Below are 12932 nucleotides of genomic sequence, written 5' to 3'. Positions count from 1 at the left end.
AACTAGCAGTAATAGTTAATTAATATTTATTGTTTATTAATTACTTCTATTCCAGCATTCACCTGCGTTGCACACGTTATAAAAAATTTTTTTACACAAAAAATTTATTTTTAACCAATATATGCAACATTTACCATTCTAACGTTCAAATGAAGGGATTTGTTTATTTCTCTATGTGTCTGACCAATGCATAATATTTGAAAGCTAATCTATATATAAATAAATAGTGTTTGTCGTTTGTCATCAGAATGTCCAATTATCGTGATTAAGTTTTAAAAAAGGAAAAATCTACTTTGCACAGGATTTGCCCTTGAATTCACCGAGTCTGCAGGTAGATGCTTTAGTCACTAGACTATGTACCCACTTGGCCTATTATAATGAATAATCGTTGTCATATTCATTACATTGGTTAAAATAGGAATAATGGCATTGTTTGACAGGTAACGACACACGAGCTGGCTGCACTGGAATTGAACTCTAAACAGACAGGTGTACATGTAGGCCTACTATCTATTTCTTTACGAGTCCAACTGGCATTACTATGGAATAATTGTGCACACACTTATGCACCTGCCAAATTTTTGTGCTGAATGGTTAAATAGCACGCTTCAGATTGCACTAGAGATCATGATGCAATCTCTTTTGGCTTCAGTGAGACGAACACAGCTCTTATTATAGTAACACGATAAATAAGTTAGACTAAATTAGACCTAAATTTATTGGGTAGAGAAACTTTGCCAATTGAAAATAATTTTTTGTACAAAAACTTTTTTATTCCTGTGCAACACCGGGTATTTAGCTAGTTTTTATTACACGAGCCGTGCTTATAATCGTTACGTTACGCGTCACGATCTCTAACGCAATCATAATTTTCAAGCGTGCTAGTAGTAACCAATAGTATGTTCACAAGCACAGCATAAGTATGTGCACAATTATTTTGTACTATGGCAAGCACAGTTTAGTGTATTGGTTAGTTTACCTGTCTGCAGAATTGGTGGTTCCGAGTTCAATTTCAATGTGAAGCAGGTTTTTTGTTCCTAGGTTTTAACTGGGTTTCCTTAGGGTATAACTGGACACATGAATGACAGAAGACAGACAACAAACATTGAGATTTTCATATACCTGTATATATAAATATATGTATATATGTATATATGTATATATGTATATATGTATATATGTATATATGTATGTATGTATATATGTATATATGTATATATGTATATATGTATATATGTATATATGTATATATGTATATATGTATATATGTATATATGTATATATGTATATATGTATATATGTATATATGTATATATGTATATATGTATATATGTATATAACTATACCTGTATATATAAATCTGTTCTGTTCGTGTGTGCAAGATATAATGTAAGATATAGATATACAAAGGCTGTCTGGTATGCGAAATTTGTACCTCAACAAGATTTTTTTTTTCAAAAAGTTTTACAGTAAACATGAATACTTAAGTAGTGCAATACAATAAACTTGTGAGAAGGACGCTGGCTTACCGACATCTTAGCTGCATACTCAGCAGTCCAGCTGGCCACAGCCCCATCCAGCTGGCAATAAGACAGCTCAGTCCTGCCAGGCTGATAGAGACAGCTCAGCCTCGCTAGGCAGAGAGGAGAAATGACCGATTTGGCCACGAAAAATAGAGAAGAAGAGAGTGCTACCGCTACAAACTAGAGCTGTTCGGGCCCAAGAGAGTAGAGCAAAAAAGTCTTAACAAGACAGTTGTGTGTACTTGTTGCATGTTATATACTGCACTCACATATTTGCTCAAATATATTTACTTTATTACTCAAACAAGCAGATGGTTTCAAGTAGATAAGTAATACCTCTATGGGAATCCATTACACTCTATGGGGATCCATTACACTCTATGGGGATCCATTACACTCTATGGGGATCCATTACACTCTATGGGGATCCATTACACTCTATGGGGATCCATTACACTCTATGGGGATCCATTACACTCTATGGGGATCCATTACACTCTATGGGGATCCATTACACTCTATGGAGATCCATTACACTCTATGGGGATCCATTACACTCTATGGGGATCCATTACACTCTATGGGGATCCATTACACTCTATGGGGATCCATTACACTCGCAAGAAAAATATATTGCATTTGAAATTAAATACCTATTTTTTCAATTTCTATTTTGAGTACCTAAAAAAATTGGTAAAGAATTTGGTTTCATCTTTCGATAAGCAGTATTTACAAACATGGACAAAGTAAAAGTAAAAGATTTTAGAATGTACATATCAGAACATCATACCTGTAGGTTTCATATTTCAGCATTGAAGTGTGTGTAATTGTGTGACTGTTTTTATAAATGCATGAATGAATTAAAATAAACCATAATATTGTTACAATTGTAAATTCGCAGGTACTTTGGCTAATTATTATATATTATCAAGTAATTACATAACTGCTTCATCCATACGTTATATGCATAGATATAGTAAACCCATAGATATAGGGTTTACTGTATCTATGATTATACATTTAAAAATGGTCATCAAAGCTTTTTAAGAACCTATGAATGTTTTGCAATATTTTGCGAGCACTTTTTTTGAGTTTCCTTTATTATTGCTTGAGCAAATATATTATTAATCATTAAATCATGTACTACCCATAATATATACAAATTTATGAGTAGACAACTCTCAAGTAGAAATACAGGTGTGATAAAGTGAGTTGAACACAAAGTAATCTGATCACATGTTAGTGGCAATAATGCGAATATATACATGTATTTAGTGTTGCTAGGCAAATTATAAAATATTTATAACTACAATATTCAGATTTCACTTATGATGCTAAATAAATATATAGTTTATTCGACCAAAGCAGACACGGCCACTTTCTCATTTGGATCTTTAGATTTCTTTGCAGTCTTTCTTCTATGAAGCTGTGTTTCATCATTGTCGCCAATTGTCTGAAAGTATAATCCAGGGTCTAAATCACTAGATTGTCTCACCCAAACTTCAGAAAGCTTAGATGAAGAAAAATTATCTCAAAAATAACTTTACAAATTTGTAAAACATTCAGTGGTATCATTAACCTAACTTAGTCAAACCTAAACTTATGGTTGACTTAACATAAAAGTTGTTCACATGCAATGTAAAATTCAAATAATTATTTGGCCAAACATTCCACTTTTGACCTATGACAGTAGTGAGTCTACCTGTGACACCACTATCTATGACACCACTGAGTCCAGCTGTGACCTATGACTGCAGTGACACCATTCATGATGTATGACATCAATGAGTCCACCGCTGACCTATGACTGCAGTGACACCACCCATGACCTATGACAGCAGTGAATCTACCCATGACCTATGGCAACAGTGACACCACCCCTGACCTATGGCAGCAGTGAATCTACCCCTGACCTATGGCAGCAGTGACACCGCCCATAACCTATGGCAGCAGTGAATCTACCCTTGACCTATGGCAGCAGTGACACCACCATGACCTATGGTGGCAATGAATCCACTTTCCTTCTTACCCATGTCCTTATAAGCTCGCCATCGCCGTCAACATTTCGCTCATGCTCTTCTTTTTCCAATTCTCCATCCTTTAGCTTTGAGCAACGTCTGCAGCGCTGCAACAATGTCAAGACTATAATAATGTGAAGCCTGACCAGGCAGCAATATATTTATGTAGCTTTGTACTAGCTAGTCTTTTGAAACCGTAATAGCGGCAAAAATAATAATTTTAACAGGAGATCTTCAGTTGAATAAGCTAGATGGATGTTGGTATTTTTGATTCGTCGGAATTTAAAATCAAGTGCCTAAAACAGAATCTAAAGACGCGAACTGCAACATTATTTGAGAATAAACAAATTTTGTGCTCACCTTCCTGATAGCATAACACAAAGTTGCCGACAATAGTAATTAGCATTTAGCAATGATAATATTCTTACAAGATGTCATGATAGCGATTAGCAAAGATCATGAAACTTAAAAACTGTAAAAAACTATTAGAAATGACGTTTTGCTATGTTTTCGTAAAAAATTCGTGGGCAAAGATAAAATACTAACGAAGGATTAACAATTAGCAATGATGGTGTCCTAACATGACATTTGCAATAGCATTTGGCAATAATGACAAACTGACAAAGTGTACATATTACATTTTGGTAACATTGGTTGAAACATAAGGTTATGTGTTGAGATTCCAACTCACAATAGCATTTTAATCACCGCTTTTAGATTAATGAAAAAATGTTGTTTCATTGTAATGGCCTGCTACTACGACCATGCCATGTCATGACACGTCATGTTATGACATGTTGTGGCATGTTATGACATGTTGTGGCACGTTATACTATGTCATATTACACTATGTCACATCAGGTCTTGCCATGTCGTGTCACACCAAACCATCTCAGGAGGGATCTCACTTTTTGGTAAAATTAATCATACTTTTATCGTAGCAAAGGCTTTTTTTGTTGGTTTACATTACATTTTCAATAACTAAAGTGATAGCAATAATTTTAACAATTTCAATTTTTTTCAAATAATTATTGTAGAATATTAGTGTCCATCAAACGAGAAATATTTGCTTACCATAGCAATAATAATAGCAAAGAATATGATGAATGGAGTAGCAGCAAGAGCTGAGGGAGCAATGAGGGCATAATCAAACTCCAGCTGCTTCTCTGCAAACATAAGCATATTTTATACATTTTTATCTTGTATATATAAATCTCAATGTTTGTCTGTCTATCCGTCTGTACTTTTGTACTTCTGTAAATCCAGCTATAGCAGCTGAAGTTTTGAGAATGAGATATTTCTAGACTATAAATATAATTCTAGACTATTAATATATTTCTAGACTATAAATATCATTCTAGATTATAAGTATGAATCTAGACTATAAATATAATTCTAGAATATAAATATCATTCTAGACTATAAATATCATTCTAGACTATAAATATCATTCTAGACTATAAATATCATTTTAGACTATAAATATCATTCTAGACTATAAATATAATTCTAGAATATAAATATCATTCTAGACTATAAATATCATTCTAGACTATAAATATCATTCTAGACTATAAATATCATTTTAGACTATAAATATCATTCTAGACTATAAATATAATTCTAGAATATAAATATCATTCTAGACTATAAATATCATTCTAGACTATAAATATCATTCTAGACTATAAATATCATTCTAGACTATAAATATCATTCTAGATTATAAGTATGAATCTAAACTGTATACTATAAGCTCTTTAAGTAGACATGAGTTATAACCAACCAACTGCTACTATGTTTGAGCACATAGAGTCATTCCAACCATACATGGTGTACGCTCGAAGCTTCACACAAAACCTTCTGTTCTGCCTGAGAGGTCCATTGCAAGTCGTGTTTTCACCATCTGAAATACAGACATGATATACAGATATAATATACAGATATAGTATACAGACATGATATACAAATGTAACAAACAGATATAATATACAAATATAATATACAGATATAACATACGTATATAATACACAAATGTATTATACAGATATAATATACAGATATAATATACAGATATAATATACAGATATAATATACATATATAGTATACAAATATAATAAACAGATATAATATACAGATATAATATATAGATATAATATACAGATATAATATACAGATATAATATACAGATATAATACACAGATATAATATACAGATATAATATACAGATATAATATACAGATATAATATACAGATATAATACACAGATATAATATACACATATAGTATACAGATATAATATACAGATATAATATACACATATAGTATACAGATATAATATATAGATGTAGTATACGGATATAATATACAGATATAATATACAGATATAATATACATATATAGTATACAAATATAATAAACAGATATAATATACAGATATAATATACAGATATAATATACAGATATAATATGCAGATATAATATACAGATATAATATACAGATATAATACACAGATAAAATATACAGATATAATATACAGATATATAAGTAACAGATGTTATAGTAATGGTCGCATCTGCAAAACAAGTTTATCAAACTGTTTGGGGCAAAAACTGTATTTACTGACTAAAAGTTAAGCATTGCATTCAAGTAGAAATGGGTTTCTTTTCAGTTCATCTACTAGTTTTAGAGGGAATTTTATTGAAAAAAGTTAAAATAATTAAATTTATTTTGTAATTTTTTTAATTTTTTAGCATAGTGTTTCTACCTGTGAACAGTTCATTATAGTTGTTTGTACTAATTTATTTCTTAGACACTGACAGATTTTTGGATCTTGATATTTTTAATTTAAATCAAATTGAATTTTCGCTAGCTTTGTTAACATTTCTGTGTTCCATTTGAGCACAACTTTTGAGCTCATATTTATTTTCATTTTCAGTATGGCTCGTCTGCATCAACTACCGTATATCCCCACAAATGTTTTACAAAACTTAGGGTTCCAGCTTATATGGGTGTAACACTGATCAAAAGCAAATGAAACGACATTATGCTAAATTAATTTTAGCAACTACAACTCGAATCTCTATTAACCCAAGTTTATTAATAAAAGTAAACCATAACAATAATCGTTACCACTATAATTAACACTTTCGCTACCAAACAAATTTTTATGGAGACAAATATTCGATAAACCAAACATTTGATATTGGTGCATATAAGTTGTCATAACATGTGACCAAACTATATAGCATAAAATTGTACATAATCTGATGCCAACTAAAGAACACAAATGTGTTGTAGAGTCAATTCGGACACCTTTTTTGTCCTCTTCATACTACCATGGTGGATGAGTTACGCATGTTCCCAGTCACACGAGTTGCCACTATTACTATAGCTCACAGCATTATTATTATTATTAAATATAAATACACGCTGTCACTACTATAATAATTATCCAATAAATACGCACTGTCACTACTATAATTACGCAATAAATACACACTGTCACTACTATAGTTACCCAATAAATACACACTGTCACTACTATAATTACCCCATAAATACGCACTGTCACTACTACAATTACCTAACAAATACTCACTGTCACTACTATAATTACGCAATAAACACTCACTGGCACGACTACTGTTACCTAATAGATAATCATGGGAAGTCTATTGATCTACAAGTTATAAAACCTACATAGTTTTAATGCTTCTGATGATAGCAAAGACCAAATAGCTATAAAAAAATGTGCTTTTAAAAGGTGAAACTAAGGTCAAGCTCAGATGCAAACTGGTTTTCTATTGACTCAATGTAAACAGATTATCGTTTCCTTTCTATGAAGCTGAGACACACCTAATTATACAACTACTGGCCAATGAAAAACGTTTTGTACTAAGCTTGCAAAAGCCACTCTATTTCTACAACCCTTTGCACTGATGGGTACATATGGCGTGTTATGATTTATAGGGTCGCCTTATATGTGAGTTTTTATAAATTACGTGATTTGAGGGTCGTTTTTCTAGGATCGGCTTATATGCAAGATAGGCTCATATGCAGGGATATACAGTACACATCAAAAACTTTGGCTGTCTAATTTGTACCATGAGAAGAATGGTAAGAATAAATCATATGGATTTTCAATCAATAAAATGCCTTGAATTCTAAATATTCTCAAATATGAGAATGTCTCTTACATTGTAAAGTGATGAAACCGTAATAATCATTAATACGCTATGAATAATAAAACAGTCACTGCTTGAAACTATTTTTTCAAAAGTAGCTTTTTGCTGTAGCAAACTGAACAAACATTGCCAGTTTACTCATACAATAATTTGATAACCGCTCAGAGCTACAGAAAATTCTGTGTACTCTCTTGAATTCCTAGCCTGAAGAATGTATAAAGGAGGCTATATGAAATTCCAAGATAGTTGAGAAGGAAAAATAGATAATCATTTTTAAATCATTAGAAAGCTTTTATTTACGCTGTTTTTTAAAGTGAAGAGTTTTAATTTCTGCATAACGGTTAGTTGAAGATTTTCTCCAGCGGTTCTGCATGGGGCATATGCATGGCACATATAGCAGATTCAAGTCAAACTATAATCTATACTGGTTCAAAATAGTCTATAACTATCCCACATTTAGAAGTCAGTATGACATGCATACAGGTTCTGGTAGCTTCAATTTTCACACAAATAAAAAGTCTTGAATATTTGCCACGGTTAAGCTACCTACAAAATCTCAAACGGTCGATCTCTAGTTATGATCAACTTTCCCCCAGGAAACAAACACGTCGGGCCTCTAGATGTGGTCACAACTTACATGAATCGCAATCCTTGGCTGAGCCAATGGTGAGTTCAACCTTACCATCAGATGACTTCTCTGCACCAATGAACTTTGAATAGATTGACTCTGTGTAAACTGTTTGGTCATGCTGAGCGGCAATATCAGAATGAGATGGAATTGGTCCCACTTTAGTTTCACAAGCTAAATAAAGAAAAGCAAAGCATCGCTCCATTAATAAAAAAATTAATATTTGAAAATAAAATCGCTTACCGTGTATATGTTGAAGTTTTTGTTGTAGTATATTTGCATAAGCATTGACCACAATAAATCCACAAGCAAATGAATTTGCTGTATATGATTACCATCTTTTCCTGCTGCTGAATGAAGTTGTTTGGCAAACGTAAAATAAGTTTAAACTAACTATTGACCGCTAAGGTAGAACTAGAATAATCAGTAACTACTGAAGTACAACTAAACTAACTATTGACCGCTAAGGTAGAACTAGAATAATCAGTAACTACTGAAGTACAACTAAACTAACTATTGACCGCTAAGGTAGAACTGGAATAATCAGTAACTACTGAAGTACAACTAAACTAACTATTGACCGCTAAGGTAGAACTAGAATAATCAGTAACTACTGAAGTACAACTAAACTAACCAGTGACCAATAAACTTGCGACTATATGCACATATGGTCACCTGCTCACTATGTTATGAAATACACCCATATGTACTTGAATACAATTTAAAAATACATTTGGCCTAGATTTGAAGTTTCATCTCTTGCAGTTCTATTTTATCCTCATCACATGCACTATAAATTGACAAATGCGCTGTTACTCATATGCTCATTAGTGAAGGCAGCAAATACTAACATCAAATACTGAGTTATTAAACAACAATATTAAGGCCCTTTATTTAATCAAGTTAATGATCTCTGCTATGTGAGACTGAACAGTCATACAAGGCTTTCATATAGAAATCCCTACAATATTAAAAAAATATTAGAGCAGCCGTTAGAATATTGCTGCTAATCTGTTCACCTTGTGCGAGGTCAAATATGTTGCAGATGGGAAGAGCATAGTAGGCGGGCCAAAGTAGGTATTTATAGTCAGTGTAGTAACCAACTCTTTTCCACGTGTAAAGAGCTTCAGGATACAGGCTGTGGTAACCTTCTTTCACTAAAGATTTCTCTGTATGCCACGGATGAACCTGATCAGACATTCAATCAAAGAACAGGAAACTACGTGAAGACAAAGTTATGCAGACAAACTTTCATAGACCTCACTCTACTGACCCCACATACTAGGTACAAGTTAGCTGTTTGTCCTTCGACATCTCTGACACAGATGCTGACTTCTTAAAAGTAAACTTTGTGGTTCTTGCATGTACATCTACCGAAATTTTATACAAAGCTATTGCGTACAATTAAAGCCTCATCGAACGTATCTGAAAACAGCGAACTATGTTAGTTACACATTTTTATCACAAGTAAAAAATTAAAAGGATTTACACATACGAGGTCTGATCCAAGTTTCTAGAATGGCGTTGTGTACACATGCATATATGTGCGATGAGAAATCCTCTTGCGGTGATTTCCCGCCAACATACTGTGAGTATTGTGACAAAATTTCAGGTTGAGATAACAACGGGTTGTCGTGTGAGCCAAATTATGTCCAAGTCAGTCGGTTGCTTCCAGCTAATTTTTTTATAAATTCATCAAAATGTATAATTTATTGGAACAGCATAATGGCATTAAATTTTGTGTGATATTAGGGAAAACTGGTACTCATAAAGTTGTGATGATAAACATTGCTTTTGGAGATAGTTTTCTAAAGAAAATACCAGTCTTTGAGTGGCACATATGTTTTCGTGAAGGTAGAGACAGCACTGAAGATGGCGCGGGGTCTGGTAGACGAGCCTCAGCAAGAATTTGCTCACCAATTGACAGTGTGAGGTCACTAATTACTGCAAATCATTGTCTTGCTGCTAAAAACATGTCTGGACTGACTGCAGGTAGTTTTGGAACTGTTCAATGGATTAGAACTGTCGATTTGAATATGAGAAGAGCCTCAGCAAAGTCTGTGCCACGCCAACCTTTGTACTTGTCGTTTTCTATGAAGCAGTTTAGCGCTAAAAACATGACCGGTTTACCTAATCATTCATATCTACCAAATCTGACTCCCAGTGACTTCTGGCTATTTCATAAGTTGAAACTTACCATAAAAAGGACAAGATTTGACTGTGTAGAATCAATTCAATGTGCAACCATTGGATCCCCCTCGTACATTTAGATTATGAGCTAACAACCAGCTAATATTTTGAACAATGAAACACTACCATGATTACAATCACCTGTGTGCAGCATACCGTATGCTGTACACTGGTGCTATATGATCATATAGCACCTGCACATTCATGTGCAGGCAGACTACCCACATGCACCTGAGCATCAAGAATAACCTATTAGCACGCCCCTGCACCCACATGCCAAACACAGATGATCATAATGCAGGACTAGAAAACATGCCAACCTATTATGCATGACTAGAAAACATACCAACCTCTCGAACGATCACTGTGAAACCAAGGATGGTAGCATTTTGTTCAGAGAACATCGACATATCAAAGGTTACTCGTACCCTACAATATACCATATCAAAGGTTACCTGTACCCTACAATACACCATATCAAAAGTTACCTGTACCCTACAATACACCATATCAAAGGTTACCTGTACCCTACAATACACCATATCAAAAGTTACCTGTACCCTACAATACACCATATCAAAGGTTACTCGTACCCTACAATACACCATATCAAAGGTTACCCGTACCCTACAATACACCATATCAAAAGTTACCTGTACCCTACAATACACCATATCAAAGGTTTCTTGTACCCTACAATACACCATATCAAAAGTTACCTGTACCCTACAATATACCATACCAAAGGTTACCCGTACTCTACAATACACCTGATCAAAGGTTACTCGTACCCTACAATATACCATATCAAAGGTTACTCATACCCTACAATACACCATATCAAAGGTTACTTGTACCCTACAATACACCATAACATTGCAGACATAAACTTACAGATAAATGCATGAGTATTTCTAAATGACATGCATTTGGTCATCTTGAGAAGGAATACAGATAAACATGTGATTGACTGAGGCATGTTACATGTAAATAGTTATGTAGACATTTTGCGTGTAAACAGCTAGGTAGATATGTTATATATAAATAGCTAGGTAGATATTTTATATGTAAATAGCTAGATAGATATGATACCGGTAGTCAGTGGCCTGCAGCACTGTATTAGATGACTTATCTATGTAAAGAGGTAAATCACCTGTTACCGTGTTGCAAGTCACTAGGTTAAAATTATCTGTCACATTTTCTAAGTTTAATAGTTGAACACATTTTGCTGTGTTACGAAAAGGCAGAGTGTTTGCCATCAATTCGCACCAAGAATTAATGCTGTATTGGACCTGAAACGAGACGTCACCATAGAATAAGAAAATATAGAATAAGTCTGTGTAAAGGGTCAATTAAGAGCAAGCACTTGCGTTTATGTACAAGCTATGCTACCAGCATGCATCTGTGTGTCAAAGGCAAAGTGTTACCACACACCTACATGTACTATGTGTCAATGGTAAGGCTATCATATACCGCCTGCACATTTATGTAAAGGCAGACCACCCACGTGTACCTGAGCGTCAAAAATAACCTATCAGTGCGCACCTGTACCCACTTGCCAAAAACAGATTATCATAATTCACCTGCATCTACGCGTCAAAGACCGTCTATCAGCATGCACCTGTACCTACGTGTCTATGCTGACGCCTGTTATCCATGGCCGCTTCCACGCTGCCGAAAGAAGGCTGATAGGAATAATATAGGGCAGGTTTCGCTCCTGCACTGACCCTAGGAATGGAGGTCCTCCACCAGTGAAGATCTGAATAGGTGTTACATTGGCAGGCCATCGCTCATCAGATACCTTTGTAGAGCCTGTGTGAATACCAGGAATCAGCTAGCAAGAAGTAATAAGGTTATTATCTCTATATGCTTACCGTATTGACTTGAGACAAGTTCGAAAGATTTTTGGCTCGACCCTTACTCACAATAATAATAGTAATACTGGTTAAATTACTCATCTTTACTATGATAAGAACCGTGACCATCTGTCCGTCTGAAGCCACAGGTAAAGGTTGAGAAAAAGACTGCATAGTACAAACTCAAACTCATCATAATAATAGTAGTAATGCTACTAATCACGACAACAGTAATTATAATTATAATAGTAGTTTAACAGTACGTACATACTTAGGTATATATGTACATACGCACATACGTATTTACATAGATAAATAAAAATCTTCTACTGTGAATAAAATAAAAGAAAGGCTAGTACTCTAGTACATAGTATAAAGTATTAGTACATATATAGTATAGTACTAATACATAGTATAAAGCTCTGCTGGAGCAAATGTAAAGGTAGCAATCAGCGTGCGACTTTCCATTGCTTGTCAACCATTCAGCGAGACTTTTTGCGGCCCCATTGGTGGAACTATTGCAAGTAT

General features: G+C 34.0%; 2 protein-coding genes across 2 annotated transcripts in view; one reads left to right on the top strand and one right to left on the bottom strand.

Moving 5' to 3' along the window:
* Positions 1-12932, top strand: part of LOC137391756 (tyrosine-protein kinase Src42A-like) — a 216268-nt gene that overhangs the window by 116771 nt on the left and 86565 nt on the right. The gene's annotated exons all lie outside the window — the stretch shown is intronic.
* Positions 2875-12932, bottom strand: part of LOC137390647 (uncharacterized) — a 33877-nt gene continuing 23819 nt past the window's right edge. Inside the window, 8 exon segments of the mRNA XM_068076974.1 lie at positions 2875-2976; positions 3553-3648; positions 4616-4707; positions 5328-5447; positions 8368-8532; positions 9378-9546; positions 10899-10977; positions 12180-12360. Coding sequence (XP_067933075.1) covers positions 2875-2976; positions 3553-3648; positions 4616-4707; positions 5328-5447; positions 8368-8532; positions 9378-9546; positions 10899-10977; positions 12180-12360 — 1004 coding nt within the window.

The sequence above is a fragment of the Watersipora subatra genome, chromosome 3 (assembly GCF_963576615.1).
Source record: "Watersipora subatra chromosome 3, tzWatSuba1.1, whole genome shotgun sequence".
In the NCBI taxonomy this organism is placed as follows: domain Eukaryota; kingdom Metazoa; phylum Bryozoa; class Gymnolaemata; order Cheilostomatida; family Watersiporidae; genus Watersipora; species Watersipora subatra.
This window is presented reverse-complemented; position numbering and strand designations above follow the sequence as displayed.